The sequence below is a fragment of the Fistularia commersonii genome, chromosome 26 (assembly GCF_037954325.1).
Source record: "Fistularia commersonii isolate RoL2024-O1a breed Wild chromosome 26, RoL_Fcom_v1.0, whole genome shotgun sequence".
Lineage (NCBI taxonomy): Eukaryota > Metazoa > Chordata > Actinopteri > Syngnathiformes > Fistulariidae > Fistularia > Fistularia commersonii.
In genome coordinates, this window is record NC_141309.1 from 6,195,201 (window position 1) to 6,206,673 (window position 11,473).

Sequence of the window (11,473 nt, forward strand, 5' to 3'; positions counted from 1 at the left end):
TCTTTTGCATCAACCCCCACGTTTTAGCCCTGCCTAAAAACTGTCCCACAGCGAAGCAGTTTTGCTATTTACTGATTTCTCCCCGCTGTCCACACATTGGTACTCCCCACGATGCTGTTCTTTGAAAGCAGTCTCGAACGTTCTCAGGACTCAGGGCACTCCCACTGCACTGCAACCTCTGCCGTCCCTTAGACTCATCCTGTCTTTAAATGTCCGTCAAAACGATAGGACGCTCCAGAAAGAAGCGACAAATGCTGATTCGATCGTTCGCTGATCCGCCAGATTTTCCCTGCACCCGCGTCCGACGTGGTGCATCGAGATCAATAAAGTTTCCCATAATTTCTCGATAACCGCATTTGCAGGGGTATATTCCATGCGCCCTTGTTACACCCGATATTATTTGATATTTTTTTAGATTATAGGGATTTCATTTATTGTGTGATTGCATCTATGATACAGACACAGGCCACAAAACAGAAGTATACGATTGTCAGTCCTCAGCCTTTTACTCTTCTTCCTCATGGTACCTCTCACACTTGCCCATGCAAAGACTACGTGACTCCATTTTTTTGTACCTCTGGACTGCAGAGAGCTGACTTCTCATGTCTTCACCTGATGCATGGGATCAGCATTCAGTCCAACAGGCGCAGGTCCCATTCTGTGAAAACAGGAGCACCCAGAGACCAGAGACCTAACAATGCATCAAAATATCCTCCCGCGTGGGTCGGCGAGCCAGTCGGGGGGACGTTTACTGTATATCCCTCTTGTCGGTCGCCAACCCGCCTCCCAGAAGCTTTTCTTGCGCTAAAATTCTTCCGATTAATTTGATTTTCTTTCCATTATTCCTTCAATAATGTAAATGTTAATAATGTGCATCAAGCTCAGTGCAGGTCATTGACAGTGTAGAAACCTGACGGTAAAATGAAACGGTCCAATGAATATATTTAAACTGGAACAATATAAATGGTTATTTCATCCGCGGAATGATTTTTGAGGAAATGTATTTATTTAGCTTGACGGGTAAAATTCTACAATGCAAGAGATTATAGCAAAACAAAGCGTTTTCTTTCCGAATAACAGAATAAATACTTGTAGCTGAGGGGTTTGGGTTTTCTGTGGCTATTTTTTCTGCATTTTTTTGTCCTAGCTTGGGTCCAAAAAAATGCAGCAATGTTTTCTGAAATATTACATTTATTCCTTCATAGTTGTATTACACAAAGCAAATCCCTCAGGGTTTATTCAGCCCCTTTCTAGATGGAAAAACAAATAGGTAGTTGGACCCGCGCCGCACACAGTGGCCCAGGCTGATGTCAGACCTTCACAACGTCTCTCCTGCCTGTGGTTGCATGAGGAGTAGTTTGTTTCTGTAGGGCTAATGTTGGTGCACTGAATGTCGTTTTTGGGAGCCCTCTTTTCATTCCCAATGAATCTGCCCCTCTCTCTGTGTTTCTCTGGACATGTCATCTGCAGCCTCGCCACCCTTCTCTGCCTCCTTCTCACTCCTCTCCGAACTCTGACCTCATGCCAAGCTCATGTTGACCTCTGACCCATATTCCTTTTTTTCCCCCTTTTTTCTTTTTAAACTCTCGAAACCTTCACTTTTTTTCGTGTTCCCTCTGTTACCGATTCCCTTTGCACAGACCGTGAATCTCGGCACCCGCTGGGAGGGGGGAGGTGACCCTTGCTCTCTATCTCACTGTTTGTGCCTGTACTCATCACCCTATTTATTTTTCCCTCTTTTATTGATACTCCTCTGGCTTTCCCCTCCTTTTTTTTATCTCCTCCTCTCTTTCCCATTTCCTCTTTCCCCGTCCTTCCTGTCTGCATGTGCACAACACCGACCTTCATCACTCGTCTCGCCCGGCGTTTGCACGGAGACGCCGGGACGCAGCTAGGAACAAAAACACGCCTGATAAAGAAGAGGTTTTACGAACCTTGCAATGCCAGTTAATGCCGCATGTCCGGTAGTTATTGTTTCTTTGCATGCAAACGCATCCGGAGCATGAAGTTCCTCCTCAGTGGTCTGTTTTATAGGACTTGAGGGTTAAAAAAAAAGGCAGTGAACCTTTTTTTTGTGAACTATGACATGTGTCTGCACTATCCATGTGTGAGTGCTGTGGTTTTGAATGTCAGCGGTGCAACGCCGTCTGTGTTCATTCGACTGGTTGTTTTGTGACGGCGACACGTGTCGATATCATTGTGAGTTTTGTACAAGGGTTAATTTGATGTTGTCCCTCCCCCATTGTAAATGTGCACTCAACTATTTGTCTGAGTGTATCAGTGCAAACATTGTTCTATGTATTTCTGTTTGTCTGTATTTTTACTGTCAGTGCTTCAAGTCATACGTTTTCACGTATCACTATATCTTTGTGCAGAAAAAAGGGCTATATATATTCATGGATATATCCTTACTGTGCTTCACGTGTCAGCCTTTGTCTCTTTGGTTGCTTAACGAATGAAGTCATTCTTTTAAATGTAATTTTTTGTTCTATTACCTTTTTTTTTTTTTTGCACATTACGCAACATAGGAAGAGGACTGACAATGTTTTTGTTTGTTTGTATTTATATTTGTTGTATTGTGAGTTTCTATTTTTCATTGGCCTTCTAAAAATTATAAAACAAACAATGTGTAAACAAATGAAAAAAAAACATTAATGTTCTCAGTCCTGACACAAACATTCAATCACAGCTGATCATGTGTAAAAGCCTGGGCTGGAATTGAAAATCTTTTTCTATCCAAATACAATTTATATCAATTTTGAATTGAACCACTAATATAGCACTCATATTTGTCATTTTATCTGAAGCCGCTGTAACAGAGGGGCTTTAAAGGGATAAATAAGGAATGGGTTGCAATCAATTGAATTCAAATTTTGAATTCATATCAAGGACTGAATAACTGCAACTACTTTAATAACCAAACAAAACAGAGTTAATAGAGGGTAAAGGTGTATTTAACATAAAGTAAGGTGCAGACGTCTCAACCTTCACTTATCATCCAAATAAAGCTTCCAGCGAACATGTATCTCTCGCTGTCCCATGATAGATTATTCTGAGCCCGTTGCTCCACTTCAGGTCTTTTCCAAAAAAGTCATTCAAGTCTGCGAGGCTCTTTGGATGACATGACACCGAATATCGGGTGAAACACGTATTTCCCACCATCATTTGTTCACGTAGACCGCCCACGGCAGCGGAGAAGCTGAGAGAGAAAAAGTAGGTCAGAATGTGTTTCGGGTGTCACAAATAACTTCTGCACTCTCAGCAGTGCTCGGCAGCCAAACTGCCAACTGTGAATTGAATTACGAAGCATTTTTGGCACAGTTTTCCTGTCATCGCACAGTTTTACTCATAAATTCTCTCTTTGCTCCTCTTTCCAGTTCACACAAAAAAATAACATGTTCTTTTGCAGAAGGGAACTGTCTCCTGTCAATCAATCTACCTTCAATATGCCCTGCTGCATCTCCCTTTTCCTTTTTCGGTTAATGACTTATTTTGTATAAGCTGCATCCATGGTAACATTCATTTTTTAATTTTTCTTACATCATCATTCATCAAAATGTTCAGTGTAGGATGACTTTTTTTTTTGCAAGATCAAGTTATACAAGATGTTCAAAGCTTGGTATTCGTTGTAGCGTCAGATTATCTATATAATATGTTTCTTAGCAATTTTCTGCATCAATAGCAAAATGTGTCTTTGCTATTCTAGTTATTAGAAGAGAGACTTATAATAATTGTTCCGCTGTTGCGACATGTCATGCTAGGACTGCCTACGACATTGTTTATTAATGGAAATGTGGGAGTGACCTGAGTCCATGACCCTTAAGCATCGTGCACTTCTGCTCCAAATTATTTTTCTCTGATGCATTCAAATGCACGATCGAAGTAGGAACTTTGTGGACCGGAGAGTCTCCTGTTTGTGTGTAAATCCCGTCCAATTTGGTTTATACAGCTGAGCCATGACTAACTGCATTCTAGAAGAAGAAAGAAATGTGGGAGCATGTGTGTGTGTGTGTGTGTGTGTGCGTGTGTGTGAGTTGCGGATGAGTTTGCCTGAGTGCATGTTCTTCAGCCTGACTATGATAACATCCTGCCTGTTTCTGAGTGAAGGTGAAAGCATGCCGGACTGAATGAGAGTACGCGTGTCGTGTGTGAAGCTCGAACCGGGAGACCGAATCCGAGGCATGTGTTGGCGTGACCGTGCGTCCCTCCCGGACAGGCGTGCGTCCCGGCCTCAGGTTGGGGGCGCAGAGGCAGTAACTCCTGTCCGTCTCCCTGCAGGTGGCAGCCAGCAGAGCAGCATCACTTACTGTTGGGCCCGGACCTCAGTCTCAACCTCTGGGTCCGTCCGGCTGTGTCTGCTGCTGCCGCTGCTCGTTCCACCATTGGCATTGGCTGACTGAGCTTGAAACTCGCTCTTCTACAAGCTGACTCCGCTTTAACGTCTTTAGCTCTCTGCACCTTTTGTTCCAGCTCCTATTGTCTTGGCCCTGTCCCTTTTTCCCTTCCCACTCTTTTCCCATTTTGTCCCTTCAGCCTCCTCTGCTCCCCCCTCTAGATGCCCAGCTCCTGGGCAGGGGCGCTTACCCCCTCCCAGGGTCCCGGTGCAGCGGGGGCGAGGTGGGGAGCGAGGCGGGGGGGCCGGTGTCAGCGTGCCTCTCTCTGTCTCGCTCCAGGTTACGGTCTCGCACAGGAAGAGCTTCTCTCCCCGGCCTCCATGCAGTACATCCTGCCCTCCCCACTGGGCTCTGAGCCATACTGGCAGGAAGTCTCCAGTCTGGACTGTGCACCCATTGCCACCACAGAGGAGGACACCCTTATGGAGATGTCAGATGTACAGGTGTGGCCCTCAGGTAACAGCCCCTCCCTTGTGCCCGTGGAGGACTCCTCACTGGAGTGCAGCAATGCAGATGACTCAGAGGGTCTGCTGGGGCTACCCTACGGAAGTCTGGGCCGGCCGGCCAGTCGGGCCAGTGCTGCCAGCGGAGGGGGCGGGGTGCTGAGTGGCTCCATTGAGCTGCCGGAAGACGATTCAGAGATGGGCATTGACTCTCTCAGCACTGCCACGCCAGCCTCGCTCGGGGGCACCATCGCCGGGATCAATCTTAACGGTCTGAACAATGGTCAGGGGTCAGAGGCAAGTTCGGAGGCATCAGTTCTTACTAGTACGACTGGTGGGAATGGAGCTGGAGGAGGAGGCGGAGGACGAGGGACGGGCTCAGAGGACGGACTTTCTCTTGTTACAGGACAGCAAAGGGTGTACGCCCGCCTGAGCGAATCACCTGGTCTGAGCTGCGTCGCAGACCGGAACGGAGAGAGGTCAGTCTCGTTGCATGCGCCAGAACACGGAAGATAGCTGATGTTTCTTTGTCATTTACGGACACGGCGTATGGTTTGTTTGTTTGTTTTTTCGCGGTTCTCGCGATGCTTTGCAAAAAATAACAATAATGACAAATTCTGCAAAAATGACCGCCGCCTCGCTCGGACGCTCGGTATGATGCCGTACTCGTCATCCTCGGGGCTTTCCTTTTTCTTCCAGGTCAAGCAATGGTGGAAATGGAGGTGGGGGTGGCTCTTTCCTTTCATACCTGCAGGAGCAGACCGGCCCCGGCTGGATCCCTGTCACCGACCCTCAGGTGTGGGCCGGCAACCAGCCTGCTTCCAAACAGGCCGGTGACGTTATGATGTCAACGGTGTGTAACACCGTGGACAGGGAACAGTCCCACGGGTCTCAGGAGGCTTTGCTGCAGCCTGTGAGGGACATGGGGCACTCTGAGATCCTACGGGGACATTTCCGAGGTACACAACCATTCGAGAAGGGTTTGGGCTTCCCGCATAGAGTGCCAGACTTGAGGGCCTGGGATGACGTGCGCCTCAAAGGCCAGGTGAGGAATCCTGCATTTTTTCTTTATCTCCTAAAAGTGGTCCCCAAGACCAATTCCACAAAAAAAAATCTTTCTTGGTACAAAGTATAGTTTTTTTTTCACCTTACTGCCGCATTTAACATTGTAACATTGTATATGTTCATATATTCTATATATATGTAGCCTAAAGTGCAAAACTGCCAACATTCCGATCATGCTTGTAACAGAGCGCTACTACCAATTACATTAGAACAGTGACTTTTGTTATAATACACGAAGAGCAATAAATTCCATATCAAAATCAAAATTCTGATAATAATTAGAATATTCATGAGACGATACTCGAAAATATAAAAATAAATATCGATCGGGGTCAAGCCGAAGATGGGCACGGACAGCACGAATCGCCAAATATAGCAAACATTCCCGCCGTCCCGCTCATGTTACACGGACCCCTCCCCGCCTGCTCCCACGTGTTTCTGACACGGCACCGACCTCTGGCACCAGCGAGGACAATCCGAGCCGCCAAAGTTTGCGGGAGCAGAAATAGAACTCCTTCTGCCGCCTCCGTGGGCTCGGCGATAACGTGTTTTCTCACTGAAGACAAGACGTAACCGTCTTTTGGACGAAATGTGTTGTTCTACATAATTTTGTGCGCGTTGTTGATATACAAGAGAGGGGGGTTTACGGACGGATTTTCTCGAGGACGTCAGGACGTTAGTTCCTCGGCGCTTTCGCCCTCAGCGTACGGTGTCACAGAAGTCACCAGGGGTATTTAAAGCCCGGCGATCACGTGGTCCGAAAGACAGAGAGGAGGGAATAGAAACTTTCCAAGGTTGCGTTTGCTGGCCATAAACTCGCCACTCCTGACTCGACAGAGGGGGGGGGGGATACGGTTCTGAGGAAAGGGCCCGCTGCCCTGGCTTGTGGAGGAAGGACATGAGCTGAAAGAGACAAATGCAAACCAGACGGAGGGCCGAGGACTGCAGCTGTTACCTTCTTTCTCGGCCGAGGGGAGGGTGTAGTTGAGCGAACGCGCCGGGACCGTGTGGATTTGTCAGTCGTCAAACTCCGGCCATGTGGGCCCTGGTGACCGAGCTCCTCTTCAGCTGCGTGCTGCTGGCTTTCCTGGTCATCAGCTGTCAGAATGTCCTCCACATAGCCAGCGGCTCCGTGCGCTCCGTGCTCACCTACATTCACAATCAGCTGGACCGCGAGCTCGGCGAAGTGGAGGGGGCGGTCGACGAAGAGGAGAACGTCACCACCAGGGTGGTACGACGAAGAGTCATTCTGAAGGTACCATCGACAAACATGAGCGGGAAAGCACGCATTCGTGGAAATGTTCTGGCCGCAAACAAGCAAAGGCTGAGGGGGGACGGAAGTCGAAAGTTTGTTTGGATCTGACACTGTTTGGATTCTGATATATAAGATCGCTTCCCGGTCATAACGTCTGTTTACATATAGGCTGTTTGTCTTTGTCAAGTGACCGACTAACACAGATTATTTTGGATTTTCCATTCAAATAGACCAACGGGTGAGCCCAGGGAACTTATAAATAGAGATGCTAAAATCCGTGGTGTTGTAAAAGTGTTTGTCTTGACCCCTGGCCACTATCATTAGCGGTAATCGGTCTGAGAGCAAACATTAGCGAACTCAGCCTCTGGATTTACAAGCTTCCAACCGCATCCCCTCTGCCGCCGATCTGCCATTCATCTGCCCTTCTGTGTTTCCAGCGAGACAGTTACGTACGGCATGAAGATTCCGACACGGTGACAACACCCTTTGGGCCCATAAATTACCGGGGTTGAACCCGCCCTCCTCTCTTTCATCCAACCGGCTAATACAAGCATACTCCGAGGTTTAGCTCGGCCGTTTACGTCGAGAAAAACGCTGTCCTCAGCTTAATACTTTAAATGGTTCCCGCGCCGAAAGCGGTGACGCTCCAATTTTTTTTGAGACATACTAACATGTCCGCAGGGTGATGAGGTGGAAGATCTTCCCGGGGAACAAGTCAGCGAGGAGCACTTCACCGATGAACATGGAAACATCATCACCAAAAAGGTCGGTTCTTTTTTTTTATACGGTTTAATGCAGTTTTGTTTTTTTTTACACGATGCCTTTTTTCTCACGCACATCCTTTCACAAATCACACCCATCTACGCGTAAACGACCAAAATACGAGTACAAAAACTTTTATTTTGGATTATTAAAACGTCACTGCTTGCCGTTCAGCAAACGTTCATGTTTGGCTTCGTGTGTTTATTCAACTGCAGAGGTTTTCCGTACGACGAGGTCGTTTAAAGATCGACCGATGATTAACATCATCGTCACGGATATGGTAGATTGGTAAGGAGAGGGAAGAAAGGAGGTAAATGTTACTACACGGATTCGATCATAAGCCACGGCCATTTTAAGTGCAGCTGTCTGCAGAAGATGTGGATGAGGAGGGAAAAAAAAATCTGCTGCATCTGCCGCACTGCCGAAGACCAGCTGCCAGACCCGCTCCTGAGGAGATTTTTCTCCACAAACAGCGGACAGATTGACGACAGCTTATTTCACATTGGAAACGTGTGAATCCCGTCTTCAACTCCGCCCTGCAAACCATCATAAACACGCGTTTACGTTTATGCGAGCGTATTTGCCAACAGCCGATGCAGCTGCCGGTCACCTGAAGGGAACGCCATTGCAAACAAATAACAAAAATTGGATGCGGTATCTCTTATGGGGCTTTTCTTTGTTTTGCTACAAAAACGGCTCATTCCCGCAGGAGAACAGACAATATTTTCCTTTTCTTACTGTCGGGTACGTCGGCGTGTTTCCGTCCCCGAGAGTAACCGCAGGCTTCACACAGATCCAGCTGAAGACGGCGCAAGATGCGCAACGTTCTAGTTAGTGATCTAGATCTGTGCATTGTTCCCGTTTCCAACACTTTTATTCATCTATACAGGCCAGAGTACGACAGAATTGAGAAGTACCCTTGAGTGTATAGGTTTTTTTTCCCTTATTCAGTGAATGACTTAACTATTGCCAAGCATTTCATTTCCATGGCAGGCCATCACACGCACCCTGTATCCTCTTTGTCATTCAGTCCCTATATACCTTCTAAACACCGATGCTCAATAAAAACACCCGCTAAAACCACATATTTAGAAATACAAATCTGCTTTTTGTGTTAAATGAGCCGAGCGATTCAAAGCTTTTAGAACATCATTAATTGACTTGAAATGTATATATGTATATATGATATACTGTATGTATATTGTATCTTCTGGGATTGCACTCATCAGTCTGTGTCTGCAACAGATTGTTCGTAAGGTTGTACGTAGAGGTAAAGGCTCCGGCGAGGAGGGGGTTCAGGAGCTGACCGTGGAGGGATCTCTCCAGGACGCCAACGAGCTGGAGGTCGATCCCGAGCAGTTCATGAGCTACGCCATCTTGGGCCGTGACAGCAGCAAGGTGGGCTTTTGATCGGCGAGCAGCCGAGGGTGTCGTTCATAGTGACGTGCAGGGAGCCGTTAGAGCCCAAATGGACTGCGTTCAAAAGCTTCTGACGTGGGGATTTTTCAGCTACACTACACCTTTACCTCGGTGACAGTCAAGAGGGGAATCTTCTTTAAGATGTCTCAGCAATTCGGATTTTTCAGTTTCCTCCTAAAGCCGCTAGGTAGATTAACTCGCACGGGGCTTCAACACATCGTTTGCACGAGTACTCTCCATCTCTTCTGCATCCGCATAGTCAAATGTGGTCATGGTCACAAACCATAAGAGGAGAGTGAAGTGTGTTTGATAATTTGTTGGAGTGGTCTTTTTTTTTTTTATTATTTATTTAATCTCTGCTCAAATGGACCTACCTGCTGTTTTGCATGCAACTGAAACAAATGAACCCACATTGTTTCATTGTCATTAGTCCTGCATCCACCGCTCATCATCCCCACACTTCGCCTGCAGCTCACGTGTTTTTCACCGGGTTAAACTGACCGTGCACTCTTCTGTCCCCATCGGACGTGCGAGGGGACGAATCCTCTGTCTCTTCTACCTTCATTAAAAACATGTGGTGCTTCTAACGTGACTGTGTGCCTCATCATCATTTAAACCCTCCAACTTTTCCTCTAAACAACATGACACGGCAAATGGCTGCAGATCCGGGCGAGAGTATCTATGCTATCGATAGAAACAATGTTTTGTTGTGATTGTGACGTTTCGGTGCACAATATTTTGTCTTGCGATTTCTTAGCACGCCATCCCACCTGCTCAAGAAATCAGAACTGCAATCCAAAGCAGGGAATATTTACCACTATAGATGTTTCTTCAGCTGTCTTTCCAACAGTTTGCCCATCACTTCTGTCCTAGCTTTACTGTTTCAACATAAAATCCCCCCTTTCTTGTCTTCCTTTTTTCTCCTCCCTTCGTGTTACCTGTTATTCTCTCACCTCTTATGAAACTTTTTCCCGCCCATTATTCCTTATCTGATTTTTCTTCTCTGCCAACCCCACTCTTTGCATTCCCCCTTCAACTTTGTCCTTTACTAACATTCCCTCAACCTTTTGTTTCCCCCTTGTCATCCCACCCTCTTCTGCTGCAATCCCTTCTCCTTCCTTTCTCCCCACCCTCCCCCGATTTAGCCCGATACTGTGGATATGAAGAAAGGTGCTCAAATAGTGAAATGTGCCAGTCTGCGGAGAGTTAAGCAGTGAGGCAGACTGAGCGCTGCATTCCCGCAGGTACGGGACTGACCCACTGGGCCTCATCTGACCTGTGGGCAAGACCATTTAATCCAGATTCCCTGGATTAAATGCATCTGAATGTAATTTCAAATCACTACTAATGAAACGTAACGTCATGCTGGCACAGCAAAGTAACCCATCAAACTTAAAGCAACTAATTGCTTCCTAAATATCCTCAAAACTATCCAAAATACAATCACTTGATATGATACAATATGACACAAAATGATATATGATATAAAGATATCCAGATCAGTGCTACTGATGCGTGATAAGCAGATGTAACAATCTTTTATGAGTCAGAAATGTTTTTTCCATCATAAATTTACGGAGTAGATTTCCCAACAATTGCACTGATTGGAATATGTGTGTGTATATCACACACACACACACACACACACACACACACACACACACACATAATAGAGACCTGGTCTTTTACCTTTCTGGAGATGTAGCATAAATGTGTGGAATTATGTTTTAAATTATTCATATGTACACAGTGAACACATTGGGTGGGGTTTTTTTTGTGTGTTTGTTTATTTTTTGCTAAAATTCTGATAGCTTTTGTGAACAAGCTATAAATGTAATTCCTTAGCTATTTAGCTGTGACGCAGAAAGGCATTCTACCAAAGCAGGCCGGCAAATCACGCATGGTAGTGACCTGCTGAAAAAAAACAACGTTCTTAGAGCAGAAAGTGTGTCCATTCTCAAAACTGCACAGCCAGTTCTTCTGTAAGATTTGATCATTTTTGCCATTTTGTGTGTGTGTGTGTGTATGTTTATACATATGTGTTGCCCATTTTAACACAGGACTTAACACGCTTAGTATTAAACCACGTCTGCACACCATTAGTACTTTGCTTGCTTTGCAGATTTAATGTACTC

The 11,473-nt window shown here is 46.1% G+C and overlaps 1 protein-coding gene across 15 annotated transcripts in view; it reads left to right on the forward strand.

The window, feature by feature from the left end:
* The window catches only part of ank1a (ankyrin 1, erythrocytic a), a 77,320-nt gene that overhangs the window by 61,720 nt on the left and 4,127 nt on the right, over positions 1 to 11,473 (forward strand). For 11 of the 15 annotated variants that reach the window (XM_086173536.1, XM_086173535.1, XM_086173534.1 and 8 more), the window contains 5 exons: positions 4,674 to 5,316; positions 5,537 to 5,882; positions 7,839 to 7,922; positions 9,165 to 9,317; positions 10,484 to 10,582. In XM_086173536.1, the coding sequence (XP_086029662.1) occupies positions 4,674 to 5,316; positions 5,537 to 5,882; positions 7,839 to 7,922; positions 9,165 to 9,317; positions 10,484 to 10,555 (1,298 nt within the window). In that variant the 3' untranslated portion in view covers positions 10,556 to 10,582. Of the gene's footprint in view, positions 1 to 4,673; positions 5,317 to 5,536; positions 5,883 to 7,838; positions 7,923 to 9,164; positions 9,318 to 10,483; positions 10,583 to 11,473 lie in introns of those variants that run through there. The other 4 variants (XM_086173544.1, XM_086173533.1, XM_086173545.1 and 1 more) reach the window with 4 other exon arrangements.